This window comes from Phalaenopsis equestris, unplaced genomic scaffold, assembly GCF_001263595.1.
Source record: "Phalaenopsis equestris unplaced genomic scaffold, ASM126359v1 Scaffold000174, whole genome shotgun sequence".
In the NCBI taxonomy this organism is placed as follows: domain Eukaryota; kingdom Viridiplantae; phylum Streptophyta; class Magnoliopsida; order Asparagales; family Orchidaceae; genus Phalaenopsis; species Phalaenopsis equestris.
Genome location: NW_018164616.1, coordinates 1,331,104 through 1,344,067, shown reverse-complemented (window position 1 = coordinate 1,344,067; position 12,964 = coordinate 1,331,104). Strand labels below are relative to the sequence as shown.

Sequence of the window (12,964 nt, the reverse complement as noted above, 5' to 3'; positions counted from 1 at the left end):
TCATTTACACACCTACCTCCAAGAGAAGGTTCAGCATATCAATCAATGGCTTCAATCTTTATGAAACTCTTTGATTGTCACTTTCAGGCCATGCCACTTTCTCGCTTATAAGAAAGATTGATCTAATCATCATTAATAGCCTTCGTACATTTATTTGTATGCTGAGTTATCTACTATCAAAGAAATGAATACATGTCATTTGATGGGTGTTTTGAGGTATTTTGTCATAGTAATCAAAATGTCAATCTAAAAAATTATAATTTGAGTCATATGCTTCACATGAACTAGATTTAAACTTGAATTTGAAGAGAGTTTGTAGATGTAAAGAAATCCAGAGCTTTGTTTAACTATCACATTATAGGAATTAAGCAAATTTGTGTTGGTCATAGCTGGCGTAAATCTAATACAAATCCAACGATATTTGAGGTTTATGTCGGATGTCGTCTGATTTATTTTGCGGGTAAATCGAGGGTCGATAATTATAGTTTAGCCCATTTTGCGTCTAAATATTTCGACGCAAAAGATTTGCGACGGTTCATATTTCCGCCAGATTTTTTTAGGCTACTTGTGCGTCTAATTTAGCGTTTGAGAACATCGGCCGATAATATTATCTGTCGGATTACCATAACTTTTGCGATGTAAAATATCGAAGAACTGTAGAATTATTGTCAATTTAGCGTTGGATTATTCGATGCAAAACCGACGCGAATCAAATGCAAACTTGGAGCACAAATATATATATGCAATTACATTTCCACTATCTATACGTAATAAAAAATTCACATATCAACCACATTTATCCAGCCATATCAGCACAAATCAAAACTCAAATATATATCATTAATGAAAATTAAGTTACTGTAACAAATTGTCCCAAATATAAATAATAAAATTAACAAAAAATTTCAAAGTAAATGTTCAAACTAATATTGATAAATAAAAGAAAACATAAAAAAAAAAAAACTACTTATCATCTCCCTCATCTTCCTTCTCCTCCTCAACCTTTGTCATTGGCCGCTTACCCCGGCGATCTACTAAATTCTTTGACATGTGTGCTATATATGTAAAAGCCCCCGATGTTGGTCGTCTATCATTTGGTCACGCAACTAGCAGAGCTTTTTGTTCATTATAGCGACCTGTCTGGCAAGGGCCTCTTGATCTGACTGTGAGGAGTTCAAGGAACTAAGTACTGGACCACATGAGACATTGGCCTTGAAGGTTATGTCATTCATACCAAATTCATAAACCCTCTCCTTCTTCTTCCCCACCATCTGATTTCAAAGCTCGTACTTGGATTACACAACGGTAAACTGACTATCATTGCTGCTGGCTGAAGTATGGGCTTGAGTAGCCAAGCACCTCTCCGGGAGCTGCTCAAACTCCTCCTGTAAAAATTAAAACCAATGTTTAATTCACACTTTTAATAGTAAGAGTCAAAATGAAGTTTTGAATTTTTTCTTATACTTATAGCAACCCGCAGAGAATGCTCTAAGACTCACAATTGTGAGTTCTTTTCGTTATGAATATAATTTGTTATACATCTAAGCCCTCAAATTACAAATATTCATTTACAACATAGATATAGCTTTATAGATCAATGCAACTATTACAGAAAATAAAAATTAATCAATATTGATAAATATTTACGGTCAACATTACTTGTTCAAGCAGATATAGGGATCTCTAAAGTCTCATCAGTTGACAACATGAATTCAACAATTAACATTCTCATCTATATCACAATCACTTTGAACAATAGAACCGATGTATTACTCTAATACTTCGACCAACTAACATGAATTCTCCTAATGACATTCCCATCTATATCAATGTCAATTTGAACAATAGTTCAATTGCATTAATCACCAGTTCAGCCAACGAACTTAAATTCTACAAATAAAATCCCCATCTAACACCTAAACTAATGTATATACATATCTAACACTCAATACTTATATATATAAATAGCTAGATTCTCATACATATTACTCAATACTTATGTATATGCATAGCTAACACCCAAAATTCATTGCATAAGGAGATTTGCATACATACTATTGAAATTTTATTTATATACGTATCTAATACCTAAACTTCAAATCTTACATACATTCTGAGATATCTAAAATGTTCACTACTTCTAAACATATCTAACCGCGGTATTTGTGCCGCAGAAACAATGTTCACTACTTCTAAACATATCTAACCGCGGTATTCAAATTTGTGCAGCAGAAACACGATATCTAAAACATTCAATACTTTTAAGGATTTGATTATCCATTACCACATAAATGGGGCATTTACATTTATAGTATCCCAAACTTTCATATTTACCTATCTCACACAAAAATTTTCATAATTGCAAACATCATATGAAAAATAACACTCATTATCATCTTTTAATAGTCAAATTCATCTTTTCATACATAGGTAAAGTGCTACATGTGTAAAAATGAAAGTATAGATGTGAGATAGGTAAATCCTTAAGTATTAGGTGTTATATATATGTAATTTTCCCTAAAAAATATCATGAAAAGCATACCTTCCTCAATAGTTTATGGTAGGCGAGAAATATGGGAGTTTTGGTGGCCTTTGTAAGTCGCGATCTTGTCGTTGCCTTCTCGGCCAGCTCTAATGATGGTGATTGTATCACAAATGTTCGTTCACAAAGGCGAGGCTTTTTAGAGATACGGAGAGATGCGCGAGCGTTTCGTCGAAGATGGGCAAGACAAAAAAAAAGGAGGAGGTCGTAAGCGAAGGTTCCAGGAATGGGGGAGTAGAAATGAGTTTTGAGTGCAGGAAATGAATTTAATAGCATTTGAGTCAGATTTGCGTCTTCACAAAGGCGAGGCTTTTTAGAGATACGGAGAGAGATGCGCGAGCGTTTCGTCGAATATAGGCGAAACAAAAAAAGGAGGTCGTAAGCGAAGGTTCCGGGAATGGGGGAGTAGAAATGAGTTTTGAGTCAGGAAACAAATTTAATGGTATTCGAGTCAGATTTGCGTTTCTAACAATGGAGTTTGCTACGGAATTTGCTTCGACTTTCCGTTTAGACGCATTAAATACGTGATTGCGTCAATTTCTTCAATGCAAAGTCCATCACAATCCAACATCTCAGTTCGACGTTGAATTCAGCCTTTGCGTCAAATTGTTCGCCACAAATCAGACGCAAAATCCGACACAAACATCAAAACATGATTTTCAACGTTAATCAGTAAAAAATCTGACATTAATATTTGCGTCAGAAAAAACCGATGCAGGTATCAGATGCTACATGTTAATCTCCCACGTGATTGCGTCAATTTCTTCAATGCAAAGTCCATCGCAATCCAACATCTCAGTTCGGCGTTGAATTCAACATTTGCGTCAAATTGTTCGCCACAAAGCAGGCGCAAAATCTGACGCAAACATCAAAACCTGATTTTCGACGTAAATCAGTCAAAATTTTGACATTAATATTTGCGTAAGAAAAAACCGACGCAGATATCGGATGCTACATTTTAATCTCCCTTAGTGTCGATGCTAACAATCATTACCAACGATTGTTTTCATCTAATTGGCATTGTCCCACCTTTGTTGTCATCACCTGTTCACAATCATCCAACCACTATTATTTTATAACATTCATCTAATTGCCATCATCTCATCAATTTCACCTCATTATTATCACATGACCATCATAGCCCAACATTCATTCTTTGATCGTATTGCCCAACTGACATCTTTCGACAGCTATCACTTGGCCATCAAATGTCTACTGTAGTCACTTGATCATCATCTCATAATTATTAGCATTTGGAAACCATCACTGTTTTTTTCATGAAGATCATCAACACCTTATAAACATCCATTATAATCACAGAAGATCAAGTAAATGTTATCAACTTAGTAATCTTACACTCTCTTATCATGGGATACAACATATTTTTTTAATCTCATATACATACTAGGTCATTTCAACAAGGCCAGAACCTATGTTTATTTTTTCTTTGAGACACTTAAAAGACTTTGATATCTCCTTTGAAATACTTTGTTTGTTTGTGTGCACTAGATCTTCACCCAAAGCTAAGATATTTTTTCTCATTCTATCATTACAAATATTTTAACACGCAACAATATAAGATATTATAAAGGCATTGAACTCAAGACTCTTTAATTGCATGTCTATGCTCCCAATTAACATGCTAAAATGAGTTGCATAATTATCTTTAATGTGTCCCCAAAAAGTTTGTATTCCCAGGCACAAATCTCAAAACATTTTGTGCAAGAAACATTCCAAATTCATTCACGATCATCTGAGCCTTGAATTTAACAAACTTATAGCCAAACTTAGCGTCTCCACAAAACAAACTCAATGACACAAAAAAATGATCTAATGCAATTTCAAATTCAGCCTAGATCGAACACTTAAAGTAAATCAAATAGCTTTAATGCATCAATTAAAAGACTAAATGATCTTAAAAATTGGCATGCTTCTTGTTAAATTGAATGTTTCAACGAGAGGAATCCAATGAGCCCACGATCATTCAACTTTGACATCATTAAGACGCCTAAATGTTGAAAAAACTATCTAAATTCAACGGATCAATATGGTCTGTCCGATATAGTGTTTTGGGAAACTAATCAAACTTAACTCTTGAAACTTATCACTGGTCCAAAAGTTCAGTGTCGGCCACCAAGGTTACCGTCAACCACCATTAATAACTTACTACCACCAACTACAATCACTGTAATAATTAGCTACAACTTTTATAGCCAACTAAAATTATTATAGCCATCAACATCAACTTCTTATCTTTTCTTCCTTAACACAAGAGAGGTGTTAAGAATTATCTAGCACGCATGAATCTTATATTTTACTTCACCATTTAGTAAGATGTACACAAATATTACAAATCAATGAGATAATATGTAATGACATAAAACCCAAACTCTTCTACTAAATTAATGATTTGTAAGACTTCTCCTCTAAAATAAAAGTCAAATGACAAAGCCGTGTTGTTGATTGATCAAGGCATTGCGAGATTTGGTCAATGAGTAATGAGTACGTATTTAATTATTGTAAAATTTAAGTACTGAAATATAAACCTTAAGGGTGGCTTACACACATACCGCACAATTAATGTATATTTATATCAGTATTATAAATAAATACCAAAACTTAAATATCATATATGTCAATTCTTGAGATTTATATTGTGTGTATACATATTCTTATTTTAATTAATTAGAGACAACTAGCCATTTGGTTGGAGAAAATATTCAAGATTCAATGATCTCACGAGGAAGTTGAATCATGACGTAATAAATATATAAATTATTTACGCATATCTTAAATAATAGAATAATAATATATCATCATATTTTTTTATTGATTCAATTAATAATATTTTAATTTAATATAATATTTTTGAATATTTTGAGATATAATTTAAGTAAAAAGTTTAAGGCATTATATTTTCACAAATCTTAATTTAAATATAAAATACTAAAATTAGATAATATTTGAACTAAAGGATTGTTTAGAGATTGGACCGATTCACCTCTTTGCCGGTTCAAACCACGAGCGATTATTGCGTGCGGAGAGCGCACGCAGCTCCGCACGCAATAGTTACTCAAACCACATGCTATGCAGACGTAATTCGAAATCGGTCAGCGTTCCATATAAAACGAAGACGACCATTTTGAAGCCCGCCTGCCCATACCTCACCTCCAGCTACCGGATCTTCGCGTCTCTCTTCGTTTTCAATGGCCGGTTATCCCCAGGGCTCCGGTAATCCTTACGGCGCGCCACCGGCAAATCCATACGGATCAGCCCCTCCGCAACCATATGGAGCCGCACCTCCGCAATCCTATGGCGCTGCGCCGACGCAGCCGCACGGTTACGGCGCTCCCCAGCCATCGGCACCTTACTCTAAGCCGGAGAAACCAGGTAAGATACATGGAGGCGGCGGCGCAGGTGGATACGATTCACAGCCTTACGGTTACGGCGCTCCCCAGCCATCGGAGCCTTACTACAAGCCGGAGAAACCAGGTAAGACACATGGAGTTGGCGGCGGCGTTGGATACGAGCAACCTCCTCCAGCAGCAGGGTACGGGGCTGCGACCCCTTTCGCTGCGCTTCTGCCGTCGCAATTCCCGCCGGGAACCGACCCGAGCTTGGTGGCGTGCTTCCAGATTGCTGATCAGGACGGGAGCGGCCTAATAGACGACAAGGAGCTGCAGCGTGCTTTGTCTTCTTATAACCAGGGCTTCAGCCTCCGCACAGTTCACCTTCTTATGTACCTTTTCACATCGTCCAACATCCGCAAGATTGGTGAGATTTCCCCGCATATTTTCTTTCTCAAAACCCTAATTAGTGTTTTGTCCGGTTTCATATTGTTATGCTTGGGAGTTTGAAAGGAGAAATCTCGTGCTTACGGTTTTAGATTCCGTTCTTCGGCGCAGTTAATTTCAGGCTTTGCAAAGAAGTTCCGTCCCTTTCTTCTGTGTGTGTTCCATGAAGATGCTTCTTTGCTTCAATCGGTTTATTTACTGCAGCGATGGGCTTTGATCCCTGTTTTATTCTAAGTTGAATTAACCTAATTTGCGATTTTGATTTGATTATATTGACTCAATTTCTTTGTTTGATGGTTATGGAGGTGAACTTGTACTATAAAGCATGCGTTTGTTCAGTGCTGGAGGTAGCCTCGATCGAGCATTGCTTAGTAGAATACAAGTAATGAGTTAGCCGGTTAAAAAAAAATACGGTCGGGGGTTTCATTTTGATATAGTTCAACAATCCTTGGGTTTCTTTTTATCCGCAGCTAAAAGGGCAATGCTAATTTCACAACGCTAGTAGTCTACCTGACTTGCCGGCAGGTGCGGGATATTTTGTCCAGCTCGCTGTCTTCTTTAATTTTTTTTTCCAGATCAAATTGAAATGTCAAATCTAACCAAAATTGTTTGATCCGGTCCAAAGGATTATGCAAAAGATGATTGTTACGCTCTTGGCTCGTCATAAGGGATTATTCGTCTATGTATAACACTAAGCCACCACTCTTCTATGATTTTGTTGATTTTAGTTGGTTTTAATTGATTTTAATCCACGACCTACTTAGATTTTTAGGAGCAACTTGCTATTTTTAATGCCTGGAAAGGGTGATCTGGCTAGAACCCTGATCCAAGATCTGCAACAGAAGCATAGGTGAGTCAGTCACTTATGCTTTGCTTATGCTGGTCGGGTCCGTTAGTACATAATACTATAATCCCTACATAAGTGTACAAATGAATTAGTCTCATGAAATTGATGTGGTTTTGCGAGTTTGTATGCTTTGACTCATTTTATTTGCATGTCCATGTTAATACAAATATGACCAATTATAGTTAAATAAAGGTTTTTCTGTAAAATCTAAAAGGAACAACTTATAATAAGTCATTTAAATCATCATTAGCTTTATCCAAAGTATTTGACGTTGGCTTTAGGAATCTTTTTTTTTTCCTGTTAATGAGGTTTTAATTTTAGTTTGTACAAACATTTCTTACAACTCATACCTATGTTGTCTTTGCTTGTTGCCAAATCATTCCATTCTAATTCTATCAACTCGCCCCATTATTCCATCTCATATTTTGTGCTTCTAACATAACTATTCATCACTTTATCAATATTAACTTTATCGCACATCCATCTTAAAATCCTCATTTCTATTAAACTTTAATTGATCTTCGATAGCTCATTTATTGGCCAATAAGTAGTTATATCATAGCTAGGCATGTTGTGGTTTATTAATTTTAGAAAGACTCAATGATCTTCTCTTATCAAGTTATACTCTTAAAATACTTATGCATTTTAATCTACTAAATTTAATTTTATAACTTATATCCTCATTTTACCCACATTTTCTTGTATGATCATACAAAATATTTGATGTTATGACAATTAGTTATCACTTAATCTTTTAATAATATTAGTTCATGCACCTAGGTTTTGTTTTGCTATTTTACTAGTATTTAGCTTTATTTCAAATAGAAAAAAAAATTATTATTTTAGCTTTTCATTTTTCTGTTTATGAAAAAATATATATGTGATTAAAATACACCAAGTGCTTCAATTTTATATTTGATAAACATATTTTCTAAATAAAAGTAAACTTAGATACAATCTTTATGTTTTGAAATCTTTCTCACCACTATATAACTGGTAATATCTATCATTATTGTTGGATCTTGTTCTGTTCGTAAGTTATCCTTGAAAGGTAAGAGAGATATAGAATAAGAGAGAGAAATTTGCTAAGCTCAATTGAGTATTTCAAAATACATAACCTATAACTCAGACAGTGGGAAATCTACTAAGTATGCTCAAATAGGTATACCAAAAGTTCATAATCAATGACTCTGACGACTCAAAACCCTCAACTTTCCCTAAAATCTTTTATTTATAGATATAAATCTTTGGTCTCGTGTATTATAGGTAAAGCTATAAATGAGCTGCACTTATAATAAATATAGAAAAATCATGTAGCCTTAATATTTACTCGAACTTCGACTTAAGAGCTATTTGATTTGTTGCAAAGGAGGTATTCTATTCCAAATATAGGTGCTTTGAAAATTTGGGTTTTTAGATTGAGGAAAGATAATTTCAGTGTAAAATTGCAATGAATTTAGTATTTTTTTAGTGTAGGGCGATTTTCATGCACATTGCAATTTACGGTTGTTGGCAACGCCATTGTAGTCGCCGCAAGTATTGCGATCATTGCAACCACCACGAACAACCACTTTCTAGTTGCCTCTGTTGACCACCACTGCTAACCACCACTAGCTAGCCTTTTTCATCTGTCGATCGTTGTCCCCTACCCCGTTTCACGTCCTCCTTCGCTATGGTCATCGATCTTCTACCATCAACAGTTGTCGGCCACCACTGTCCATCACTAGTCGATTGATATCATCGGCTGCTCTTCAAGGATTTTATGGTTCATTCATTTCTTATTGTAGTCACCCAAATACAAAATTATAAATTCATGTGTTTGTGGTGTATTCATCCAAACAACAATACTCACTTATTACTTCACTATATTTACTTTTCACTACATTTTTTTACAATCCAAACAATTTCTTAGACTAAGTGAAATAGTTGGTCTTTAGGACTAATCGGTTGTTCAATGTAGATGACCATCGAGTGTTAGGGTCCTTAGGTCCTCTTAAAGTATTGGTTAAATGTCCTCTCCATACATAGTAGGTTATCATTCGGTGAGGTGATTCTATCCCTTGGCTCAGATGAGTTCTCCTCGAGTTTTTTATGGATGTTTTCTCTTTTAATCCACCCGCGAGTCTGCTAGTCATCAACAAAATGATGCCAATGGCTTGGCTATGTGAGTTGCTCTGAGAATCTACTAGCAAGTCTGTTGGTGAATCCATTTTGTCTGAGTTTGTATAGAGCCTAGTTTTGATGAGTATCCTTGGAATCCAGATAGCAAGTTTGTCTCGTAGTTTTACTTTTAGGTGGATTCACCCCTAGGATATACAATTTTTGCATGATTTATATTTCTTATAACTTTGCTTAATTTTTGATCCACACCTTTTCTCTGTGATGCTCACTAAACCAAGCTTGTAAAAGAAAGAAGAAAAATTTAGTTGAAAAAAATTTTTGTTCCTTCATAACTTCTTTGGGAAACCTAGCTCTCATCCTGAAAAATTTTCTGTTAATTTTAAAAGCATTGCAAACATCTTCTTATGGATCACTTGGGGCATCTTCCTTGGGAACTTTTACAATCATCAAAATTATTAGTGTTATGATTCTCTTATTTAAAATTATATACCTTCGTGGATACCTTTCATGAAACTACATATTTCTTTTTAGTCCCTTCCCTCCTAGCTCTCTTTGTCATCAATTTCTCTTACTTCAGATGCTCCTTTTTCTACCTCCATGCCTCTACAGGCATACTCTCAATAATATTGACCTCTACCCACAACACTTTCAAGAAATTGTCAGATTCAATTGTGCCATCCACCATTTGATGAGCCCTCTAACTTGTAAAGAGATAAAAGATAACTTACTGCTCATCTTATTCACTCCATGTTTCATTTGATCAGTTATCTACTTTGTTCTACACTTTTTCATTCCCTCTATTTAATCCTTACGCATTTCTAGATTCATTATTTAGATGGATATGCACTATGGATGTTGAATTGGATTCTCTTCTTAGTCTTCATATTTATTTGGTTGTTCATTCTCCAGAGCCCCAACCAATAGCTTCTCGTTGTGTTTTCACTGTTAAATTTTATCATGATTGATCGATATATCGCCGTGAAGTACTCTCATCCATAGTCTATTCTGACACATTCTGGCTTGTTGCATGATTAAATACGGGTAGAATTCTTTTATTTACAGTTTTCAATCATGGTTGGACTATGCTGCAAATGGATATTAATGAGTTATTTTATGATGAATTACAATAGTAGTTTATACGGAGCAACTTCTTGGATATGTTGCTGAAGGGAGAGTTGTTTGTATCTACTTTGGAAGATTAGTTGTGGCCATAAACAAAATCCATGAGCCTGATTTGACGAACTTTGTGAAGTCTTGCATGACGTTTGTCTTCATAGCAGCACAACATATTACCATATCTTTACCATGTTTACTCTTGAATATTCTATCATACTAGTTATTTATGTAATCATCGTCTTTCTCATTGGGCGTGACTATGACAACTTTGAGGCAAAACACTCAGAAGATCCTATGATATTATACTAGTCCTCAAACCTCATCATTCATTATAATTATTTCTCAGGTCCAAAGGAATTCACCTCATTATTCTACAGCCTTCAGAACTGGAGGGTAATCATGCTATATTTTTACTGAAGTTTATATGCAGCAGACTTACTCATCCATTTGGGTAGTTCATAGTGTTAATAAATGGGCATGACTGCAGGCTATCTTTGAGAGATTCGATCGTGATCGCAGCGGCAGGATTGATGCGCCGGAGCTACGAGAAGCCCTTCTTAGCCTGGGCTATGCAGTCTCCCCTGTTGTTCTTGATTTGCTTCTTGCCAAGTTCGACAAAAGTGATGGCAAGTACAGGGCGATCGAATATGATAACTTCATCGAGTACGATCCTTCTCGTTCTCCTCACTCTTCTTTTCAGAATATTCATTTTTTTTTAAACAATTTTGCTAATATAAATGTTTTGGATGTTCTATTTTGATTTACAGATGCTGCCTCACTGTCAAGGTACTGCCTCTAATTTTTTATGAGGATTTACATACATTCCATACTATTTTTATGTATGTACATATTTGCCACATAAAGTTTGATGTTTTTACATGTAACACTTTAGTTTCTTAATCACTTCAAAACTTATGTATGAAAATGTGTATTCTAATTTAAAGATGTTAGTATTGATGGTATTTTTTGATGTAATGTTAACAATTTGAGTGTTATATAAGCTAATATTAATATGTAGGTGTTAGATATGTAAACACATAAGATGAATTACATGGTCTGTAAGTAAATCTTTATTTATGTAAGGAAAATTTACATGCATACCACTCAATTCTTATGTGTTTACATATCTCACACTTAAACTTCAATTTTAACATATATTCCACTTTATCTATGCATGAAACCGTGTATTTCACTTTTTGAAAGTAAAAAATAGTGACAATTTTTATGTGATATGAAAGGTCTGGGTGCTATAAATGTAAAGAGTAAACTTTAGGTGTTAGACATGTAAATACATAGGAATTGGGTGTTATGTATGTAAATGCCCTTTTTTTTGTCATCTGATCAGGAATTTTGTCTGTTGTCGATGGAGTTTAGTAATTGACTGTGTTGTGATGTAATTTGGCAGGGTTTGACAGATAAATTCAAGGAAAAAGACACAACGTACACTGGATCTGCAACTTTCACCTATGAATCCTTCATGCTTACAGTGCTCCCATTCCTCATAGCCTAGTGGTATTGGCTTGCAGCCTTTGGCTTGCGTACGATCTTTGAGTTGCTTTAGGTTCGCTGAGCTTGTTTTGAGTATGCTTCATTTATTTCATGTCATGAACTTTTATGACACTCTTTGTTGCATTTTGGACTTTGTGTTCGTTGTTTTGAGATTATTATGTGATGCAATTTTTATTTTAAAGTATGTAATTGTGTTGAGGTCATGTGTTTAGTTTATTTTACTAAGTGGTTCGGTGTTTTGTTTTTGTTTATTATGTCTTGAGTTTAAGGCTTAACTTACAGGTACGTGTCAATCAAAAAAAATGTTGCATTTCAGTGAAATATAAGTAAACCTTTGTAAAATAGATCCCATCTGTTTGACTGCATTTGCTTTGTATGTTATATTTATCATGGAGATGCACCATGAGGCAAAATAATTTTACTTTTGCCAGTCTTCTTTCAATCATTAGATAAAAAACAAGGGCATTCACATACATACCACCTTCCATGGGGCATCAAAAGGGACCCTGGATCACATTCTCGCATGAGGGTGTGATAATTACCACCACCGTATTGTTTAGTCCTAGCGTAGTAAGGACAGGTCGACCCTACTAGACATGGACTTGCCACCTATTGGGAGTGGGATTCACTCCTAGTCATCCTTTGGTTATATATTTGTATTTCTGAGATTTCAGGTTAGTTTTGGGGTTTTGTTTTATGTCGAGACAGTCGTTGATACTTCCGAATTTTTTTCTTTTAGAGTTGTATCTAAGGTCGAATGGTTATCTGACTGTATCCCATTTTGAAGTGGTGATCATCAATTTCCCCTTCCGTAGCAACCATCCCTTCGTTGCCACCATCCTTCCTTCTTGTTGAAGCAATCGAACAACAGATATGGACTATTTTTTTTCAGTTTCATTTGCTTCAACCTTCCTTCAACCTTCCCAAATCCCCAAATCCGTAGTCCTCGCTATTGTTTTCTTCCCAACCGCCCTCACCACCTTTCGTTGCTACCTGCATGTTGTTTTGGGGTTTTGTTTAATGTCGAGGCAGTCG

General features: G+C 35.3%; 1 protein-coding gene and 1 long non-coding RNA gene across 2 annotated transcripts; both read left to right on the top strand.

Moving 5' to 3' along the window:
- Window positions 1–5,648: 5,648 nt before the first annotated feature.
- On the top strand, window positions 5,649–12,132 carry LOC110022206 (probable calcium-binding protein CML49). The gene is made up of 5 exons (XM_020721033.1): window positions 5,649–6,316; window positions 10,767–10,813; window positions 10,908–11,083; window positions 11,188–11,206; window positions 11,826–12,132. Exons 1-5 carry the CDS (start codon window positions 5,749–5,751, stop codon window positions 11,928–11,930), a joined length of 915 nt encoding a protein of 304 aa, XP_020576692.1. The 5' UTR covers window positions 5,649–5,748; the 3' UTR covers window positions 11,931–12,132.
- LOC110022207 lies at window positions 6,326–7,246 on the top strand. Its single transcript, XR_002293743.1, has 3 exons — window positions 6,326–6,861; window positions 6,962–7,019; window positions 7,109–7,246. It is a non-coding gene; the product is annotated as an uncharacterized LOC110022207 (long non-coding RNA).
- Window positions 12,133–12,964: the final 832 nt, after the last annotated feature.